This window comes from Phoxinus phoxinus, assembly GCF_949152265.1.
Source record: "Phoxinus phoxinus genome assembly, chromosome: 13".
Taxonomy (NCBI): domain Eukaryota; kingdom Metazoa; phylum Chordata; class Actinopteri; order Cypriniformes; family Leuciscidae; genus Phoxinus; species Phoxinus phoxinus.
The window spans coordinates 18,091,062-18,113,416 of record NC_136888.1 but is presented as its reverse complement, the minus strand read 5'-3'; the positions used below and the strand labels follow the sequence as shown (position 1 = coordinate 18,113,416).

Below are 22,355 nucleotides of genomic sequence, written 5' to 3'. Positions count from 1 at the left end.
TTCCCTCTACATTTGAAATATCTATGGCATTTTTGTCAGTGACATTTTTTTAGTCAGATATTATTAGTGTTTTTGTGGTGAAGTACAGAAAAGTTTTGGCCAGTGAGTTTTACTAAAACAAAAAAAAAGTTTTACTAAAACAAATGCAGTGACCCAACCTTCTTACACCTTAAAAATAACTTGGCAGATATTCAACACAGATGTCCAATATACGTTTACTGTGTGTATGTTTGTGTTTGAGAGCAAATTTGGTTTGTATGATGACCTAACTCCGTTCTGACCCAAATCTAGACTATTACTCTCAGAGTTACTGAGTCTGCCATGCACTGTGCTGGTGGTTCACTTTGCATTGGAGACGGTTTGAATAATTTCACATATGTGAATAATTCAGGTACCCCTTTTGGTAGTATCAAGAGAGGTGGTGTGACCAGCCACACAGATTTTACTCATAGTTCGGAGACAAATTTATCTTCAGTTTGGGTATAAAAATTGACATTTGTATTTAGCTGGATCACATGATGTTATTGACACATTTGAGTTGCCTCAGATGCCTTTAATAGGAAATTGTGGTCTTATTTTTGTAGCTTTCTGCAAATGGTGGGCGTGAAAAGAAGCATTTACATGCCGCCAGGAAGCCTTGATTCGTTGTAGTGTATTCCCTGTGGGCTTGACTGCACTGTGAGGAAAACCAACCCCTCCAGCGTGAAGAGAAATGCCAATAATCCAGTCAAGCTGTGTCTGGTCTTCAGTCTCAGGGGCAATGGGGGGTTGATGCATGGATATATATATATACTCAGTAGCTTATAATGGCATTGTAGGGAAGCATGTACTTCATGTGTGCTGCACTGACCTTCAGACTCCTAGCATGACTCCAGGAATCTAGACTGGAGTTTAGATTTAGAGGTGGAAATAGACCTAATTTAAGATCTATTTAGTCAATGCTATGCACAAATTAAAGGCATAGTTCAATCAAAAAAGAAGATCATGTCATTTACTTACCCTGGCTCACGTTATTCCAAACTTGTTACTTTTTTTTCTTTTGTGGAAGAAGATATATTGAAGAATGTTGGTTAGCCTATAACCAGAAACAAAAAACAGACATTCTCAAAATAGCTTCTTTTGTGTTGCACAGAAGAAAGTCATACATGTGTGGATTAAGTATGATTTGGACTTGATTATGATTATGAGTGTCAGTTGAAAGATAGAATAACTTTGCTCCAACAAGATTAGTAAGCAATTTTATCACACTACTCTTGCGTTAATATGCAGGCTAGCCTATAATGTCACTTTATAGTCTTTCTTGTGGCTATACTTTCAAACGAATCAAAATGATTTAGGCCTACAAGGTAATTGACAGAATCTCACAGATGACAGAGCTTGACTTGTTTTGAATGCAAAACATTTGTTGAACTAAATGTTTTTCAAGAAAACGCACGGTCTGAAAGTTGCTGATTTACCATTTACTCTGGATTGTGTCATTTGTGATTGTTTGAGTTTGAGAGGTTTCTTTACGCTTTGTGATCTGTAATCAGGCTGTCCAAAGCCAGATGCACAGGAAGGAAGACTATTGTAACTCCAAGAGGCTATTTTTAGAATTTCCTTACGGAGACACAACAAGCACACAAATACACATAGAAATATTTTGACTTTTAACTTTTGGGTGTCTTCCTCTCTTTCAAAAGACTCTTTATTGTTCTGGACTGGAGCCTGTGCTCCTCTGACAGTTTAGATCTAAACCATCCGTATTCTCCCAGGGTACACTGGGCGATACACCTTTGGTACGTCCGAAATCCCATACCAGGGGCGCAACTACCCAGTGTCAGAGGGGTATGCAGCAACAAATTAGGCCCTCCAACCAAACAAACAAACAAACAAACAACAACAAAAAACAAAGAAAAAAATTACTGTCCAATGTAATGAGTGAGGAACGAGTGAGAGTTAACAGATTAAATAAGTACAAAATTGTCATTTATTAATAAAATTGAACCCTGTCCCTCTAGGTGGGTTCGGGGGCATGCCCCCCGTAAGAAAATATTGTGCTTTTTAATGTTAAATTCAGCAATCTGGTGCACTTTGAGAGTTCAAAATTAAAAGCTCTAACCCATATTCAGCGAGCAAGTTAAACAAAGAAAAATTCAAACCTCTTTTAGTTACAGTGTCTGTCTACATTACACTACTAAATAATAATAGTTATAATATTAATCCCATGATAGTAATAGCCATACATTGTAAAACAAATGCACTGAAAAATAAAGGGAACTTTCATAATTAGTTTTGTACTAATTTCTATACTTTACATTAAAGATGTGATTGGACCAGCCCAGTGTCAATCAAGAAAAGAACCAATGGGCCGCTGATCTACGTGTTTCATGAAAAATGTCAGAAAAAAAAAAAAAACTTTTTTTTTTACCAATGGATTACACCAGCACTTACCCAGCGCCGCCAATTAAGCAAAAAACAAAAACGAATGGGCCGCCGATGTAAGAGTTTTACGGGCCGTCAAGACAAAAAAAAAGTATTAGATGTATCGGCCCAAAAAGCACCGGGAATCTCCCGGTAGCCCCGATGGCCAGTAGGCTGGCCTACATGTGTGGACGTCACACTTTAAATCCTACCTGCTGTTGCCTTTCACCATCCACTTATTTAGCTGCTAGCGCATCAATTGACATGCCATCTCCTCTTTCCATCTTTCTTTTTCTATTTTTAGCCCCGACAGCTTTTTTACTTTATCCATCTTTTTCACGACAACTCACAACTCACTACTCGTACCTGCTCGCTCCGTGCTCACGGCGCCCCCGCCCGCTCGCGAATTATCCAATCCCCCCCTCTTATATGTCAAAATTCTATGATGGAATCTAATGAGGGCGCCTACTCTAGCCTGTTAGTCCTCTAAAAGGTTATATAATCTAGAGGAAATGCAGAAATTACCGTATTTAGAAAAGCACAACAGCAGCTCACATAAAGAAAATACCCCACCCCCCCCCCAAAAAAAATAAATAATAATTTTTTTAACCATCGCTGTTGCGCCCCTATGCGCCGCATATAACACATACCCACTTATTGCGCCACTTTACCATCATGTATAGTACGTAGGTGCTTCATTTGGTTTAAAACTTAATTCGCGACCGTTAAAAACTTACGTTCTATGCAGTATGAGTGTGTGTAGTTGAATGAAATCTGGACGTACTGCATCCGCTATGTTGTCATTATTAGCGTCAGTTGCGTAGCTTCACTGCCATTCACAAATCCTCTCCTGTGGCCTCATGGGATAGTAAAGTGTCCATCGTATGCACACTTCAGAGTCTCGCCGGGAGTAATAGGTCATCCAACCCCAGGATGATTTTTCACATACTGTTTTATGAATACTATTAATTCGATACTACTCGTTTTTCGCCTACTGTATAGTATGGAAGTAGGCCTATTTGGACACACAGTGCTTCGTTCAGTTCAAGAATTTTCTTGTTTCTCTGTTTACCACATTACATTTGATCTTAGTAAACATTCTTTTTTTATTAACAAGATTCAGATAAGGTTAGAGGTTCAATTTTTTTAAGACATATCTAGTACTCACCAAGTCTGCATTTATTTGATCATAATTAAATACTGTAACATCAATAATATTGTGAAATACTATTACAATTTAAAATAACTGTTTATTATTTGTATGTATTTTACAATGCAATTTATTCCTGTGATGGCAAAGCTGAATTTTCAGCATCAATACTTTGTTGATTTGGTGCTTACTATAATCATGTTTAAAATAGCAGCATTTATTTGAAAAAGAAATATTATAATCATAATAATAATCAGATTTATATATGTCTGCACTGTCCCTTTTGATCAATTTAATTAATTTCTTTTAAAAAGCAAAATGTATCCAACCAAAAAGGTAAACTTCAGTCTGTGAATCAATATCAGACAAGTAACTGTACACGAAGACACGAAGAACAGGTCCCAGGCACTCTGAATTTTAAATGAGGAGAAGGATAAAGTTAAAAAGCCTTTATTGAATATGGCTTAGGTCATTTTAAAATACACTAGCCAACATGTTTCAACCAAACAGTGGTCTTCTTCAGGGCAAAGTGACACAGAGAATGAGAGTGACACCAAATTATAAGTTGGTAAGTTGATAAGTCCCACCCATAATCCGAGAAACAATCAATTAACCCAATAAGACAATCAGGTCTACAGGATAGGGGAACCAACATAATGAGTAACACAGCAGGTGAAAATAACAAAGAAACAATAAATAAACATATCTCCAAAGAAATCTCCCTCAATGTAGGTTCTCTGGAGAAGAAAAGATAAATATAATGTATTGAACATAAAAAATAAAATAAATAAGTACAAGGCAAAACCAGCATACGGGCAAAGAAAACGTATCATAAAAAACACTTAAACTCTTTTTGTTTATGTTCAATACATGATATTTATCTGTCACTCTCATTCTCTGTGTCACTTTGCCCTGAAGAAGACCACTGATTGGTCGAAACATGTTGGCTCGTGTATTTTAAAATGACCTGAGCCATATTCAATAAAGGCTGTAACTTTATCCTTCTTCTCATTTAAAATTTGACTGAGTGCCTTCATTATCAGATAAGTTTTGGAATCCAGAACAACTTGGTTTTTATCAGTTTCAGTAGATTGTACCAGGCAGACATGATTACAGTGAATCTTCCGTTTGAACCCACCTAGTGAGTGATGGTAGTTTTGCAGTATCATCATCATCCCACAGAGCTGACACAGCTCCATTTGACTGACACTGCTGCTGGATCTTGCTGAGTTCACAGGCGACTCTGATCTCTCTATTCTAGTATAACGTTGCAAAGGGAAAGCTGCTCTGTTGTGTAGATGACTGCAGGTTAACTTACATCTCTATTCAGCGCTGCAAAAAATCAATTCTCTCTCTCTTTCGGCTCCTCTCAGTAGGCCATGTATCACGTATCTCTGAGGTAATGGGGCACTGGTGTTGATTTGGGAGGAGGCTGTTCGTATGAGATGATGTGCGTCGTATGCCCCTCTAAACAGTCGGAAAAAAAACACTCGTCTGCTCTGTCTTTGGTAATGTAATGGGAGTTTTCCGCTCTCTTCGAACCCTCTAATTTTTTCCCAAACTTCACATTCCAGCATTATGAGACAAGAGGAAATCCTACAGACGCATACTTTCATATCCAGCCTGGCTGAGTCTGAAACTCTCAGATATGTATATATTCATTATGTTCCTTTGCATCTAATAGTAAACGGAATCATCAGCTAAAACGGCTTTTTTTAATACTATTTTATAGCACTTACTATTCAATTCTGTATTTGTTTTATTACTTTTCAGGAATTATTTAGTTGTTTAATTGTATAAATTTAATTTATATATTGTCCTAACCAACCCCTAATCCTAAACATACCCGTTGGTAACCCTCTTGAAGTATTTAACCTAATCTGTTTCAATCGATGACGATGAGCAAATATATTCTGGTTTTAAATTCTTTTTTTTCTTTTTTTTAATTCAGTGTGAGACTTCAATCCATTAGCTGCCAGTGGCGCTGTCACAAAAAACTAGGGTCCTAGAAATGCGGTCCTGAAACTGGATATAATGCAGTGTTTCCAATGTCATTTGAAAGTTCAACCTACTGGATCTCAGGTGTGGTATGTGGGTATAGTGTGTAGGGACGATGTGTGGAGACCAATTGGACACTGTTTTACAGCTGAATTGGATTGATCGCTCAGGAGTGCGTTTCCCAAAAGCATCTTTAGCCAACAACGGTCGCAAGTTCTGTTGAATTGTATTGATGATAATACAACTTGAGTTGCGACCATAGTTGGCTTTGGGAAACGCACCCCAGATTGACAGGTCTTGATTTACTACATGCACCATAGAGGAGCGCACAGCTGAAAAAGCACTGGAAAATCACCACTCATTTGTTTATTCTATGTACTTTTATTGTGGTGTTTACACAAGTAGTTCTTATGTTCAGTAAAATTGCTGTTTGGAGGGTTTTTTTGGACCCTTGGTTAATTGTTTCAAAATAAACTGCCAGCATACCTAATCCATTCAATGGCTTCAAGACATTCATATATTTATAATGCATAACTACGGCACGATCATCGATTAATCGTTCGCATCCCTACTGACAACCCTAACAGACAGAGAGAAAGTAATAAGATTGCAGCAGTCGCAGCTGTTGAGTGGCTTCTCTCACCCACTGTGTGTGGGAGGAGTGTTTGTGTATGAATGTGAGTGTTTATTTGTGTGTATGTGTTTGTGAGTGAATAGGGCCAGCTGGACACAGTTAGTGTGAGCGAGATGACCGGCCGGCTGTGTTTTTGGCATTTATAGTGCTGCGTTTCTGAATGGACCTTCACATACTCGTGAACTGGAGCAGCCCTGCCCTGTCAATGGCATGTCTTTGAGATGGCTTGTCTTGATGGCTGTTAGCGGCTTGATGGTATATAACTGAGCTCAGTGTGTTTTGCTTTCAGGCCTTAAAAATTATTTACATTTAATAATTTAGCAGATGCTTTTATCCGAAACTACTTATAATTGGATTTGGAATCAAATCGCTAAAATTCAAACATTACCTAAGTACTTGTATTTTGAACTTCCAAAGAGAGAATTAGCTTCAAGTGCCTTCAATCTGATTAATTAATTTATTTCATTGCTAGCATACACAGACAGAGGGATCTGTAAAATATTACAACTCGAGATCACACACTACAGTGTAGCTTCAGCTGTAAACTCTACTGTTCACACAGAATTCATTGGAAAGTTTATTTATTTATTTTAAAAAACTTGTTTTTCTGCTTGAGATATGGATACACTTTACGTTTTCCCTTTTCCTGATCTGTTTTCACTTACCAGGGAATTCTCTACTTGACATCAAGATGGATTCGCTTTTCTTTATCTCTGCATTTGGTTATTATTTTTGGAAAAAACTCAAACCAAAAGTTACAGAGTAAGAGGCCATTTGTCTCAGACATGTTGAGATTTGAGAACTGTAAAAAAAATATATATATAATTCATAATGGATCAAAACTGTAGTGTGTGATCCAGAGTTGTAATATTTTACAGATGTCTCTTTCTGTGTGTGCTAGCCATGGAATAAAATCATCAACCAGATTGAAGGCACTTGAAGCTATTTCTCTATTTGGAAGTTCAAAATACAAGTACCGGTTGGGTATCGTTAGAATTTTAGCGATTTCGATTCGAATTCTACTTATCAATTCTGATTTTTATCAGAATTCTGGTTTCAATTCCAACATGGTAAAAAAAAAAAGTCAAAACATTTAGATATCAAACATATTTATTCTGTGTCTTTTGGCAAAACATCCTGTTGCAGCTGAATACCACGAACAAAAATTAGCAGCCTAAAGAACAACTAACTAATAAATTAGACTTTAAGTATCCTATCCTTACAAGTACCCCAACTGCTCCCATGTTGATCTGTTGAAGATTTGATGAATATGAACATAAACTCAACATAAAACCACTGAAGAGTTTTTCTTAAGATGACGTGGCGTTTAATAAAGTTATGACTTAAGAATTAATACGTTTTTACTTTATAATATTACAATAAATTTTGCAACTGTAACCTGTTAATATATTTGTTTTTCAGATTTTGCCAAATTCCCCTTTGGTCTGCTTCAGTCCTGACATTTACCTTGATTATTGATTTTTTTTTTATTGATATCTAATTATCAATAATAATAAAAACAGGAAAGTGACATTTATGACTGGCATTTTGAGTTGATTGTACAACCTCTGTAGAATCCCTGATTCTCTCTCTTCACTTTTACTCAACTATATCACAATGTTGCATATTTTATAGATAATAGATTCCAGACCTAAGATCGCTTTTGTCTGTGCATGTCAGTGGTCCATATGTCTGAACTCTATTATTTCTGTGTACTGGGCTGCTTGGAATTCTTCTGAATTTGTAATTCCACAGAGGAGGGATGACCTCTGACTCCTCCTGCTTCCTGTCAGAATTTTGTATAACATTCCAGAACGGAGCTTGAACACCCCGTTTATTCACTCCCTTTCTCGTGTGGACAAGAGGAGGGGTGAAAACAGGATACTTTTTTTCTCTCTCCATCCTCGCTCTCATTTGTGTTTATTTTCGCTGCTTGGATCAACGCATGTGTAATGGTTCTAGAATCGCCTCATTGAAAGAGTCCTTTTGTGTTCTGTGTTTTCTGAAACTTGATGCGAGTTGGATTTGAACTTTTGCAAAAACCTGCTGAGTAAACATTCAACATTTTGCTCAATAATAATAATAATGCACCTAAATGGCCAACAACAAACTGATAATTGTTTACTATATTCTATTATATTTTATTTATTGTGTAGGTTTTGTGTTTAAACAGCTCATTATGTCAGCCAATCCTGAGTAAAAGAATTGATTTACATTGTTTGTTTTTCTTGTTGACAACAATTCAAGGTACATCTTTTCAGGTCAGGCCAGTCTGTAGATAAATTTCTTTTCATGCTTATGTGTAAATAAGCCTTTAAAACAGCAGGAAAATCAAAGGAATTGGTCCGTTTCACACTCTGGTCATAATGTAAGTAATTTTCCACCGTTTATGCCCATTTTCTGCTTTCCAGTTCCCACACATGTTTGGATTCTCTGTTGTGACTTAAAGAGCCTTATTGAAAAGACATGTACTGTAATACACACACACACAAAACACAATCACAGCCCTAATCAAGTATAGCTCTCAATCAGCCACCAGGGAAACGGTCGCCATTGACGTTGTGTAATTACCCTCACGCAACTTTAATGTGTTATAATGAAGTCCCCGTACAGTGAGCCGTGTTGCCATGTAAACAAACTTAAGTTCCTTTAACCCGCAAATCCATTCGCGGAAAAGTATAAAAAGACGGTCAAGTGTGTGTTTCTGAATAACACTTCACTTATAGGCATTTATCATTATAGACAATCATTTTACTCCTTCAGTATTGATTTTGACGTTCCATTGTCCCATTTTAAAATCAATCTCGGTAGCTGGAGCTTGTGCATGTGGTGAGTGGTTGAAATGAAGTGCGAGCTGCAGGTAGCCAGTCACTCAACCCGTAATTACTCGCTGAAGAGCGCCACGCTTATTCTGTTCACTCTGCCGCTCAGTATGGGGTAAAGGCGGGAAAAAAGGATGAATGCTCAGAAAAACGTGGCATCCCGCGGAGCGAGGAACCCGGGCGCTCGTTTAGTGTTCAGGGTGCTCAGCATCCAAGTGTTTTAGCGAAGCTATTAGGCCCGGCTAATGAGGACGACGGGAATGGACACATACAACCTCTAATTCGATTCAAATGTCAGTGTGGAGGGGAGCAGCTGTTGCTGTAGTGGTCTAAAGCTCTTAAAGGATTTGATGATTTTATGACCAAATAATGTAAAATGTTAGACATAAGCGATGTTATAAAAAAAAGGTACGGCCAAATGAATGGTCTTTCAGACGAATTCGCTGAACATTAATTGAGGCTTTTAAGTCTCGTTCCCACTGAAAATAATTTCCAGTGAAGAATCACCATTGATGGTGCCATTTAGTCCTGGTCTCCATCTGTGACCATGAAACTGAGCCTTAGAGTGCTTCCTGATATCCCCAATGCCATTTAAATGTATTTTAATGGCAACTCAAAAGAAAAAGTTTTTGGTTATCTTCAAGAATTGCAGTATTTTGACTCATTTTCAAAAAGGTCCAACTGACGCATTATAAAACAGAGAAACATCCATGTGTTCGGGATCGGGAAGAAAAAAAAAACATTCAAATGGAGAACCTACTGTAGACTAAAGGTTGACTTTTTTGGGTGAATTTTCATTTAAATTTTAATCCATGTGATCCCAATTACTCTTGAGGTAATTTTTGAAGAGATTTAAGCTGGTAATGCGGATTCACGGATTGAGCAACAGAACTCTGCTAGGTTTGAAACTGACTGGTGTGAGCTGTGCTTCATATATCGCTACACTGTGAACAATAGACGTTTCACAAATGGCACCTTAAAACAGCTTCACCTTAATACATTGTTTCTCAACTGACAACCAAACTGTAACAAAAATGTTTATTATACAAAGGCAAACAAAATTATGCCCAACAATGCACGAAATTATTAACTTGAATATAGGCTTGTCTTTGTAGTTTGAATGTTAAACTTTCTTTCTTTTTTGTTCTTTCTCCTTTCTTTCTCTTTGCAGATGCAATGGCTACTCCATCTCCAGCCAAGAGTATGGGCGACCCAGGCATCACGCCACTTTCCCCCACACATGTACTGGTGAGCTCAGCTTTTTATTGCCAGCAAGATGTCACCCATTACATGAAGGAAATGTCCGGTGTGCAAATGGGGCCTTAATGGATCGTCTTATTTACCCTGAGCTGCAATTACATGCAACAATTTAATGCTTGACATATACTTGACAGTATCTCTCTACCTCTTTTCATGTCTCTCAGTTTCCCTCTGCTTCTTTTCCCTTTTGTCTTTCTACAGAATGACTCAGAAGAGAATGAGCCTACGAGGCACCCCTATGTGGTGGTGGTGGCCATCGACTTTGGCACCACCTCCAGTGGCTATGCATATGCCTTCAAAAATGAACCAGAGTGCATTCACACTATGAGGTGAGACAAAAGGGGAAGAGAGAGAGAGAGAGAGAGTGTATCTGTAAAAGAAAAGAAAGAGAGAGAGAGAGAGAGAGAGAGAGAGAGAGAGAGAGAGAGAGAGAGAGAGAGAGAGAGAGAGAGTGTCCCTGTAAAAGAAAAGCTCAAGTGAGATTCCCAAAACAATAGGACTCTTAAAAAGGATTTTTTTTGTGTGCTTATTTTGGGCAAAATGTAGTTTTCTTCCAGGTTTATATATTATTACTATTTTTAAATATATTTGTATATTTAATTATAAATTATTCATAATTTAAAAATATTAAATTATAAAATAATATAAAAGTAGTTATTTATATTCCTTTAAATTTATATATATATAACATTTTTGCTGGAGTATCATCATTTTATGTAGAAAGAACCTTTTTTTATTTTTTATTATTTTTTTTTTAATCCTTCACTACAGTTTTGAGTAAATTATGTTCGAACAGAGCATTCAAAAAACCTGTGCTCTACAGTGTTACTCCTGTATGTGTTGTCCATCTCTTCTGAAGACATTAATATGATTGGCCATTAGAAGGTCATGTCTCTATTTCAGTCAAACTTACCGGTGTCTTACTCTCTGGGCACTTAGATGCCCCATTAAAACTCATTAGATATATGCAGTCCCACTGCGTGTATAATAGTCAGAACCACGTAACATTAGTGGGTGCGTGTGTTGTATATGAAGGTAAACCCACAGCTGCTCTGCTACCCTGACCTGACCTACTTGGTCATGTGACCTTTGACTCCAAGGTCAGCTCTCCAGAGTACCTGCTGGGTAGAGTCAGCCACGTGTTTCCCGCCCAAATGGGCATGTGGGTTTCATTTTAGGCATCAAACTCATTATGAAAGTTAGAAATAGGATTCTATCTGTTAAACCGCACAAGTACAGCTGTAGAGGGTGTGGGCACATATTTTCACATATTAAAAGATGGTTTGAATACGAGCGTGAATGGAGGCATGAAAAAATGTAAAGATAAGCCTACTGCTTTCCATTGAAACAAGAAGGTCATTGCATATACAGTACAGATATATTTAGCTTTGTCTGACAAGGACTCTTAGCATTCCGTTGTCCACGGCTATAGTATTCATTTAGGATCTTGACTTTGTCAAATGTGGAAAACGAGAGGGTGAGAGATGAGGAGGAGAAAAGGAATTAGTTAAATTGAGACTGCTCTTCTTTGGAAAAACCAGTGCCTTCCTTCAATCTGGTTCATTCGAATTGTGTTTTGACTGCTGCTACAGATTTACAAGCACAAATAGCCCAAGGCCTCTGAGATTATTTGGGTTGGACTGATAGTCTAGTACATAAACCTTTATATAAACTCAGCTTGCCTTGTAAAAACTCACAAAACTCATTTACTAAATCTGAAGACGGGTGCTTTGAGTTGGTTAAAAGGAGATGAATGGATCGACTTAGTCTTTCCTGATTCCACAGAATCCCAGAGTCATTTTTTAGTTTGTTCACATAGACCCATATTATTAACTCTGCTAAGCTGATACCTTATGAACTATTACAGTTATGTCAATAATTGCCAATTGACTTGTAATTACAGTAATAAGTTTGGTTGTATACTGTAGTGCCCCCAATATGTATTTAGACATGTAATATCTATAAATGTCAATGCTTTACATAACAATCTATAAATGTCAATGCTTTACATAACAAAATATCAAACGAAGCAGCAAACAGATGATAACCTTTTTACCAATTGGTCCCAATGTAGTTTTGGTGGATCCATGAAATCTCTTTATTATTAGGGTGCACATAGTCAGTGCTCTATTGTGAAAATTCTGGCATATGCAATTCTCTCTCTGTCAGTTCAGACAGTCTGTAGTCAAGGTGCATGTTCTGTTCTTCCACTGATGTCCTTCGTCCTGGAAGTAAAAGGCCATGAATATTTTAAATCCATCTGTCTCTGTATGATGCTTGAGCTGGTTTTATGACTGCCTTGATATGGATAATGAGGATGGATAATGCATGATTGGGTTGAGTGATACTGTACGTCATCTTAGGTAAGTTGAAAAAGTTCTCTCCTAATTAAGAGAAGAAGTGAAAAGCTAAAAAGCTTCTGCCCAATGAAATTATTTCCTGATCCCATCAGATCTCTGTAGAATTCACTCTCTCATTGGTTGCTTTTCCTTTGTTGCTAGGCGCTGGGAGGGTGGAGACCCAGGTGTGTCCAATCAGAAGACACCCACCACCATTCTACTGACCCCAGACAAGAAGTTCCACAGTTTTGGTTATGCAGCCCGAGATTTTTACCATGACTTGGATCCCACCGAGTCTAAGCAATGGCTGTATTTGGAGAAGTTTAAAATGAAACTACACACCACTGCAGTAAGGACACATTCCTACTATATTTTTTGTTAGTGTTGACTTGGCGCCCCATTGAGGGAATTATTGATCATAAATGTGAGGACATGGTCTTCTGCCTGATACTGCAGGGATATATTCATAATTTACTGGCTGCTGCATAACTTAACAAGTAATACAAACAAACTCATCATTATTACCAGGTGAACCTTTCAAAGATTTAAGACACTGAAGCAATGCTGTTAATGAGTTGTCTAGTTAATTAAATCTAAATGAAGTCTCTAAACTGTTATACAGTATATTCCCTCATTGTGAATGATGTGAAAGGTCTAATACATTTTGATTTTACATGTCAAGCTCTTTCTTATTTCTGAGAGGCATTTATTGTCATTTTATCTTCTTCAGAATCTGTCCATTGATACGGATTTACATGCGGCCAATGGGAGAAGGGTGAAAGCTCTGGATATTTTTGCTTATGCGCTGGCCTTTTTTAAGGAGCAGGCTCTTAAGGTATGTCTTACTCCCATGATCATACAGAATGCTATGTTAAACCCAGTCAATTCACATCATTTTAACATGTACTCTAAAAATATTTTACAGACCTCAAACTTTCAAACAGAAAGAAGTCTCGAATGCTTGCCAAGGCTGCATTAATTTTGTTAAATTAAAAATACAGTAAAAACAGTTATATTGTAAAATATTATTATAAAGTAATTGTTTTCTATTTGAATATATTTTAAAATGTAATTTAATCCTGTGATGCAAAGCTGAATTTTCAGCATCATTACTCCAGTCTTCATGATCATTCAGAAATCATTCTAATTTGCATTGGTGTTAAGGAAACCATTTCTTATCATCATCATCATCACAGTTAAAAAACAGTTGTGCTGCTTAATATTTTTGAGGATACATTTTATTTCAGGATCAAAATCCTTTGTAGGAATGTCTTTACTGTTATTTTTCCTTACAATGAATGCGTTCTTAATGCGTTCTTCCTGAATATAAGTATTTACTGACCTCAAAATTGATTTTTCTCATTGAAACAGGAGCTGAGCGACCAAGCAGGGGCGGATTTTGACAATGCTGATGTCAGATGGGTCATCACTGTACCGGCCATCTGGAAGATGCCGGCCAAGCAGTTTATGAGAGAGGCAGCGTATAAGGTATAACGTTTCTTTCTCACAGCCGCATATGCTCAAAAATGCACGTCTCGCTTTGATAAACGACCTACTTTGTGTTTTGAAATTGGAGAGAGGTCTATGTGTAATGTGTTGAAATCCTTGAGTCATTACATTAATTGAAAGCACATTAAGCACAAGTTTGAAGGGTTGTACAAATCCCTGGTGGATGTTTGTAGGTACTGCAACACTTGAGTTGAGCTGTTAACTTGAAAGAGAGGAGGTAAAAGAGCACTGTTTTGCTGGCCATCTAAAATGGAAAAGGAATGAGATATACAGAAATACAGGATGTAAATGGGAAGAGAGGAAAGGCAGAGATTAACGGAAAAGGAAAGACACTTATCTCATCCCTTAGATACAGCCTCTGTTTGTTTGTTTTCACCATCTCTTAACTGGACCACCTATAGAGACCCCATACATGTGGTACTGTAACGCTGACTCGCTGTTTGTCTGTCATTGCTGGCATCGTTGTGTGAGGATCTGTAGTCTAGACATGTGGCCTGTGTGTGTGTGTACGTACGGTAGTCATATGAGCTGCATTATTGAGATATTTATACCTGGTTTTACAAGTGATCAGGTGACACAGATTGCTGTTTACACCTGGTTTTGAAATGCAGCTTCAGTTTATCATTCATATTAGTCATATTGAAGTTGTTATTTTCAAATAGTTTCAAATATCAAATTGTTATTTTCTTTTTGCAATGTAGAAAATATGTATTTGGCAAAGTTTAAAGCCTTGTTGTAGTGAAGTGATTGGTTGACAAGCAAGTAGCAGACAGAGGGGTGAATTTTCTCACACTGAAGAGACAGAAAGGGAGGAAGAGCAGGGTGTGGTCTCGGCGTCTCTCATCGCAATCCAAAGCAAAGAAGAAATGAGGCGGGGAAGGCAAGAGCGGGTTAGCTACATCATACACAGCAAGAAAAGAGAGAACAGTGGGAAAAGAGAGCAGAGAAAAATAGGGAGTCTGCAACACTTGATATCTGCAGTGGGAATTCCTGCAAAGCTTGCCTCAGGTGTGTGTGTGTGTGTGTGTGTGTGTGTGTGTGTGTGTGTGTGTGTGTGTGTGTGTGTGTGTGTGTGTGTGTGTGTGTGTGTGTGTGTGTGTGTGTGTGTGTGTGTGTGTGTGTGTGTGTGTGTGTGTGTGTGTGTGTGTGTGTGTGTGTGTGTGTGTGTGTGTGTGTGTGTGTGTGTGTGTGTGTGTGTGTGTGTGTGTGTGTGTGTGTGTGCGCGCGCAATGACTCAGCTCTTCATCTGCTGGATCAGGAGAATTGAAAGAAAGGACACTGCATTCACCCTTACCTCTGTCTCGCTCTCTGCATCCCTTATTGCTCACACTGCCGTCCCATATCTCACCGGATCATGCAGCACTCACAGCAAACAGTGTCACTCACCACAACGTGTGTGTGTGTGGTGTTTCTTTACATTTTTACACTCCCTCATATTTGAGGTAACATGATCTTGATTTATCTGTCCATCCATTTGCGTTATTTACATATTCCTTTACCCGGTGAGTGAGTCATGACAGTTCATATTTAGGTGGGGATGTTTTTGGTTGTGCTGCGATAACTGTTTTAGATTTTATTGGTAGTTGACTTCAGGCAATAACAGCAGTATCCTGCAGTGTGACATTCAAATACAATTTGTCAATACAAAACAAAACAATACATTTATTTTATTTATTTATATGAATTTAAAATAACTCAAAGGTAAATAAAATACAGAAAAATATACACACTTGAGAGGTCAGCCGTTAGCCAAAACAGTTTCTGAAAAGGGCTTCTGAAATGGTTTTATTAGAAAATATTTGTGAAATATCTTAAAGCTGCAGTCCGTCGTTTTTCCTCTTTGTCGCCATCTCTGTTAGAAATCTGCAATTGCAGTTATTCGCGGAATTATTAACTGTGCGTGGGTAGTAAATCGGCATGAAACAGCGCGGATGAACACAATTGAGGCTGCCGCGTCGCTGTGGATACTGTAACGTTACTGTCATCAGCAATCTCAGAGTATACTTTTTGAAAGTGTCAACATTAGAATTTTCATCGGAAAATGTCATCTGAACAAGTAAGTAACATTCACTTTTGTTCTGACCAAATTCGGGGGGTGGGGGAAGCATTGCAGTTAAATCTAACGATTGCTTATATCACGTCAAAACGTGAAAAATATATTTTTTCTGTAGCCACTCTGAAGTCCGAAGTCTTTGGGTTTTACAACTGGTGAATCTCCAGTTGTCACTGGTGATTGTCGCTTTAAACTTTCGGGATCCGCCATACCAAGTGCTAAGCTAAATCTCCACCTCCATCATCCACACACGCTAGCCGGGGACTCCTTCTCTATGTGTACAGAAGTGACGTAATGACGCAAAGACATGCTCGAAATTCCCGCGGAAATCCACCAGTACCACTGGAATTAAAATCATTATTACAAGCTTACCGTTTTGAATCGAGGTAAGGCAAGCAGATCGTTTTGAACACTGGCTGGTTACGTTTTTTTTCAAAAATGTCTTTTTTGATATTTTTAAACACAAAAAAGTGCCGGACTGCAGCTTTAAATTGTGAATGAGTCTTAAATACTATGGTTAAGTTAATAAGTAAAAATGAATTCTATTCATTCACATGTTTTTAGTAAATATGACCCTTGGTTTCATATTCCTGGTTTAATGTCTTGTCATTTGGTGTTTCGTACTCATCTAGGCTGGTCTGGTTTGTCGCGACAACCCTGATCAGCTGATCATTGCTCTGGAACCAGAGGCTGCGTCCATTTACTGCAGGAAGCTCCGCCTCCACCAAATGGTTGATTTGGACACCAAAACAGCCCTGAACGGTTACAGCCCAACGGAGAGCGTTGGGGGGGGAATGACCCAGGGTAAGCTACCCATACAGTCTTTTACCATATTACAGGTGCAACACAAGCATTCTGCTATGAGGATAAACCAAATCACACTCATAGTGTTCTAGTTATGCTTAAGTTTATGCTACAGCACTTAAATGCTGTTTTGATGCCACTAACCTGGCCAGCGATTAGTTCTTCAAAAAGCATACGTTACTGTGAATAGTGAGCCAGTCAAATTACTGCTGGGAAGATCAGTAAAGTTCAGATAGTGAGTGAACAACCTGGGCATGCTGCTGTTGAGGTTGGCTAGTTATTAGGTATGGTTGAAAATTCAGTTTATAGGGAGCTGTAGTTGTTCGGCTAGTCATGGTGTGTCTTTTTGAGGGTGAGAAAGACCAGAAAGATTCAAAAAGTTTTGCAATGTATAGTAAAGTAGTGAACCGTAAAGATGTTCTGTTCTTCAATATGAAATTACCCAATTTTTATAACATCCACTCTTTCCCAAAACAGTGCTTAAGCTAGCACTGAAATGGACTTTACTTCTAAACTAGAGCTGCAGGACTCGTGCAGTCCAGAATGCTTATTAAACTCTCACCGCACTGAGGGAGAGAAGCTTATGATGCATTCAGAAAACAGTGGGAGTGAGGAAGGGAGAGATGAATTTAAGATAATAACTTAATTTAAGATCATTTTAGATGAGTAATATATCTTTGTTCGACCTTTCCTCCTCATGCATGTGTTTGTTTGCATATGTAAATAGATATATCACATATACACTACAGTTCAAAAATTTGGGGTCAGTAAGATTTCTTTAAAGAAATTATTTAGCAAGAACACATTATATTAATCATAACTGACAATTAAGACATTTTATAATGTTACAATTTTAAATATTTAACTTTCGACTCATCAAAGAATCCTGAAAAATGTATCATGGTTTCCACAAAAATATTGAGCATCATAAGTGTTTTCAACATTGATAATAATAAGAAATGTTTGAGCACAAAAAAAAAAAGATCAGCTTTGCCATCACATGAATAAATTGCATTTTAAAATAGGATAAAATATAAAAGGTTTTACTGTATTTTTGATCAAATAAATGCAGCCTTGGTGAGCATAAGAAACAGACCCCAAAACAGTAGTGTATTTACAACCATACATGAACAGATGTACAGATTCAACTATGGACACTTTTACTTTCCCAGGGGTTAATGTTTACATTTTATAATTCAATTAATTATTTTTTTAATTGATGCCTTCATCTTTTATTTTGTCTCATTTATTTATCTTTTACTTTGAAAGAAATATATACAAAAAAAGTGTGCAATCCAAATTCAATCTTAAAATATGTAAATGAATCAATGAAAGTGCCGATAGTTGAAGAAACACCTCATTACATTCCACAGTAAATCAGGACATGGTATGTCTTACCAGTTTGTGACACACCAAAGTATAATGTATTTGCATCAAATTCAAACCTCTGAAGTAAAGGTACTTTTGTATAAAAGCAGAGCCGAGTGCATCTTCTGCTTTCCCCTTCCAGTTCATTCCAGTTCACCTCCATTGCCCTGCTCCTGTCCTTATGACCGACTGACAGCGCATGCACATACACAGTCTGCTTTGTATTAAATAACGCATTTTCAGACTAGTACATTGTATTTCAATGGTCTGTGATTTTAGAAATGACATTGAAAAGTCATTTTTCATGTGCAATCAGAAGGCAACAGTCATTTGGACCACTGCTGAATGGTGATGCCAGCATGAGAAACAGCTTCGGCAAACTCACGATCCCCCTGCCTCATAAATCTCTCTCTCTCTCTCTCTCTCTCTCTCTCTCTCTCTCTCTGAGGATTGTGGGTAGCGGCGGGAGTGTTTGGATCAGAGCACGTTGTTGTTCTGCGGCGTTCTCTGTTTTTTCTTTTCTTCTTAATATTATAAACTGCCTTGTAAAATTGTCTGTTTAACTTCGGAGCGCTGACTACGGTCAGCGCAAAATCGCGCGCGGGTATGGAGCTGGGAAGCGATTTCTCACGGTTGACCCTCGACCATGGTTGCAAGTGTACACCGGATGATTCTATGTCAATTGAGGACGTACTGATAGCGATCAGCGAACAGGTCGGTGGTTTAAACATTAAATCTGCCTCAAGAATGAACAGAGCACTCGTTATTTTTCTTAGAGAAGTTTCAATGGTTGATGAACTGTTAGTGAAAGGACTTGTTGTGAATGATACTTTTTTACCGGTGCTGCCTTTATCAAATCCTTCCAAGAAAGTTGTACTTTCAAATGTACCACCGTTCATAAAAGAAGGAACTTTGAAAGAAATTCTTGAAAGGTACGGAACATTAACTGCTCCGATCAAGATGATTCCTTTGGGTCTTAAAAATCCGAACTTTAAACATGTCATGTCTTTCCGACGTTTCACGTACATGATTCCAAATGCGCAAAATGAGCCGCTTAATCTGGTGCTAAAAATAGCAGTAGAGGGTAAAGATTATACAATCTTTATCACTTCAGATTATATGCGGTGTTTTTCGTGTGGTGAACTTGGACATCAGAAACAGACATGTCCCAAACAAGAGAGCGTAAACATTTCGGCAGGTTCACAAACAACTCCCAAAAACAATGTTCAGGAGAATAATGCGGCCGTTCAAGAAAAGAATGCGGCCGTTCAGGGGAATAAAACTGCGGTACTAGAAAATAATACGGCCGTTCAAGAGAGAAAAAATACCATTCAAGAAAACAGTGCAGTTCAAGAGAATAAAACTCCTGTTCAAGAAAATAATGTAGCTGTTCAAGAGAATAAAACTGCCGTTCAAGAAGTAATAGATGAAGCTGTTGAGAGAAATGTAGAGATAAATAATGTAAACACTGGAGATGATCAGCCAGTAGATGGCGCTGCATGTGCTAAAGCTGTGGAAAAAGAAAATGAAAGTACAGAAGCACAACAAATAGGCCTACCTTCTCAGTCTAAAGACAGAGAGGAAGATGTAGTGATGGAGTATGTAGAAACAAATGACAAAAATGATGATAAATCAGATGAAGTGAATGCAAACTGTAGTCAGTCGTTTACAGCCGGCTCTAGTGTCGCCAGGTCTGATAGTGAGTCAGATGATGAATGTGAGAGTGAAGGGAGTTTTTTCGAAATGGGAGACATCAATTCTCAAACAGGCACATCAGAATTGAGTGGCTGTGAAACAAAAGTTTATTCTACAAAAGAGATTAGTGCCTTCCTTGACGAAACTAAAGGTGTACGGAATCCACAATTTGATATGTTTTTTCCAGATTTGAGAAGATTTTTAGTGTCTTGTAGAGAGGTGATGATAAATACAACAGTTGAGGAGTTTAGTAGACAAAAACGGTATCGTCTTAAAAAAATAATGACCAAAGTAAAGAAGATGATTCATCAAGATATGGAAAAGAGTAGCCGCTAAGAGTTTGGAAGGAGACAGCCTTGTGTAGATATCACCTGCTGCATTAAGATATTATGACATCCATAAATACTGGATCTTTAAACGTAAATGGGTGTCGTAATAAAGAAAAGAGAAGTGCACTTTTCAAATTTTTGGCTTTTAAAAAGTCAAGTGTGATATTTTTGCAAGAAACACACACAGATGCATCTAACCAGGCAGAATGGCTGAGCGAATGGAAAGGACAGGTTTTTCTCAGCCATGGTTCCAGTGTAAGTGCTGGAGTTGCTGTTCTCATATCGGAAGGCGTTCAGGGTAATGCTTCCAATATGATAGAAATTATTCCTGGGAGAATGCAGCGGGTAGATATTATTTTACAAGGTTTGTCTTTTTCTTTTATTAATGTATATGCTCCTAATGTTGGGTACGAACGAGTTTTATTCTTTAAGAAATTACAGGATGCTATGATTAGTATTCCTCATGATAACTTGATTATTGTGGCTGGAGATTTTAATTGTACACTTGATCATGCAGTCGATCGGAATCATGACGAACCGCATCCTAACTCCGCCGATGCTCTTAAGAAAGTAATAACTTTTTATTCTCTTGTAGATGTGTGGAGAGAATCTTTCCCCAAAATTAGGCAGTACACATGGTTAAAAGTGAACTCCAATAAGATATCGGGTGCTAGACTAGACAGAATATATGTTCAGAAATGTCGGAGAGGAGCAATTTTTGATAGTAAAATTGTTCCTACACCAATTTCTGACCATTTCTATGTCTCTGTTACAATTACAACATCGAGTACTACTTTTAAATCTTATTGGCATTTTAATAACCTTTTGTTGCGAGATCGTACGTTTGTACATTTATTCGCTTTCTTTTGGAGAGCTTGGAGAGAGAGAAAGACAGAGTTTAAATCCCTAAGTCAGTGGTGGGACATTGGGAAAATCCACATTCAGTCTTTTTGCCAGCAGTATGTAAGAAATAATACAAAAGAAATTCAGAAGAAAATCGAACTGCTGGAACAAGAAATTATGAGATTGAATAGTTCCATAAGTGAAAGCGGTGGAACAAGTGTGGATTTGCTTGAACAATATAATTTTCTCCTGAAAAATTTGCACGAAGAAAGAGATCAAGGAACAATAGTACAAAAAAGATTCACTCAGCTTAACAGCATGGACTCTTCAACATCTTTCTTTTTTTCTCTGGAGAAAAAGGTTCGAGAAAGGAAGTCAATTAATCATCTTAAATTGTCTGATGGAAGAGAGACAACAGATAAGAGAGAAATTACTTCACAAGTTTTGTGTTTTTATGAAGAACTATACAGTGCTGAACCTTGTGATTCTGAAGCAACAGACTTTTTTCTTACTGGAACCCCAAAGCTGAACGAAAATGAGAAGACACAACTAGAAAAGCCACTTTCACTCGAAGAGCTGAGTGAGGCTGCTAAACAGCAGTCTGCGGGACGGTCTCCGGGACTGGACGGACTGACCTCCGAGTTCTACAAGGCTTTGTGGTCATTGATTGGACCAGATTTACATGCTGTGTTTCTTGAATGTGAGAAATCAAGAATTCTTCCACTCAGCTGCAGAAGAGCAGTGATTACACTATTGCCGAAGAAAGGAGATCTAGGACTTGTAAAGAACTGGCGCCCTATCTCCCTTTTAGGGATAGATTATAAGATACTTTCAAAGGCATTAACAAACCGCTTGAAAAATGTTATGGCTTCAATCATTTATAAGGACCAGTCTTATTGTATTCCAACACGTTCTATTTTTGATAACCTTTTTCTTGTACGAGATTTATTGCATTTCACAGAGATTTATGGACTTGACGTGGGCCTGCTATCACTCGACCAGGAAAAGGCATTCGACAGAGTCGACCACGAATACCTTTTTAATGCCTTGTCATCCTTTGGATTTGGAGAACAGTTCATCTCATGGATCAAGCTACTTTACACAGATGTGTTTAGTATGCTGAAGATAAACGGGACATTGACAAGAAC

General features: G+C 37.9%; 1 protein-coding gene across 3 annotated transcripts in view; it reads left to right on the top strand.

The window, feature by feature from the left end:
* hspa12a (heat shock protein 12A) overlaps positions 1-22,355 on the top strand; it is a 42,473-nt gene that overhangs the window by 4,741 nt on the left and 15,377 nt on the right. For all 3 annotated transcript variants that reach the window (XM_079632846.1, XM_079632848.1, XM_079632847.1), the window contains exons 2-7: positions 10,179-10,255; positions 10,469-10,596; positions 12,769-12,955; positions 13,337-13,441; positions 13,978-14,094; positions 16,801-16,972. In XM_079632846.1, the coding sequence (XP_079488972.1) occupies positions 10,179-10,255; positions 10,469-10,596; positions 12,769-12,955; positions 13,337-13,441; positions 13,978-14,094; positions 16,801-16,972 (786 nt within the window). The remainder of the gene's footprint in view (positions 1-10,178; positions 10,256-10,468; positions 10,597-12,768; positions 12,956-13,336; positions 13,442-13,977; positions 14,095-16,800; positions 16,973-22,355) is intronic.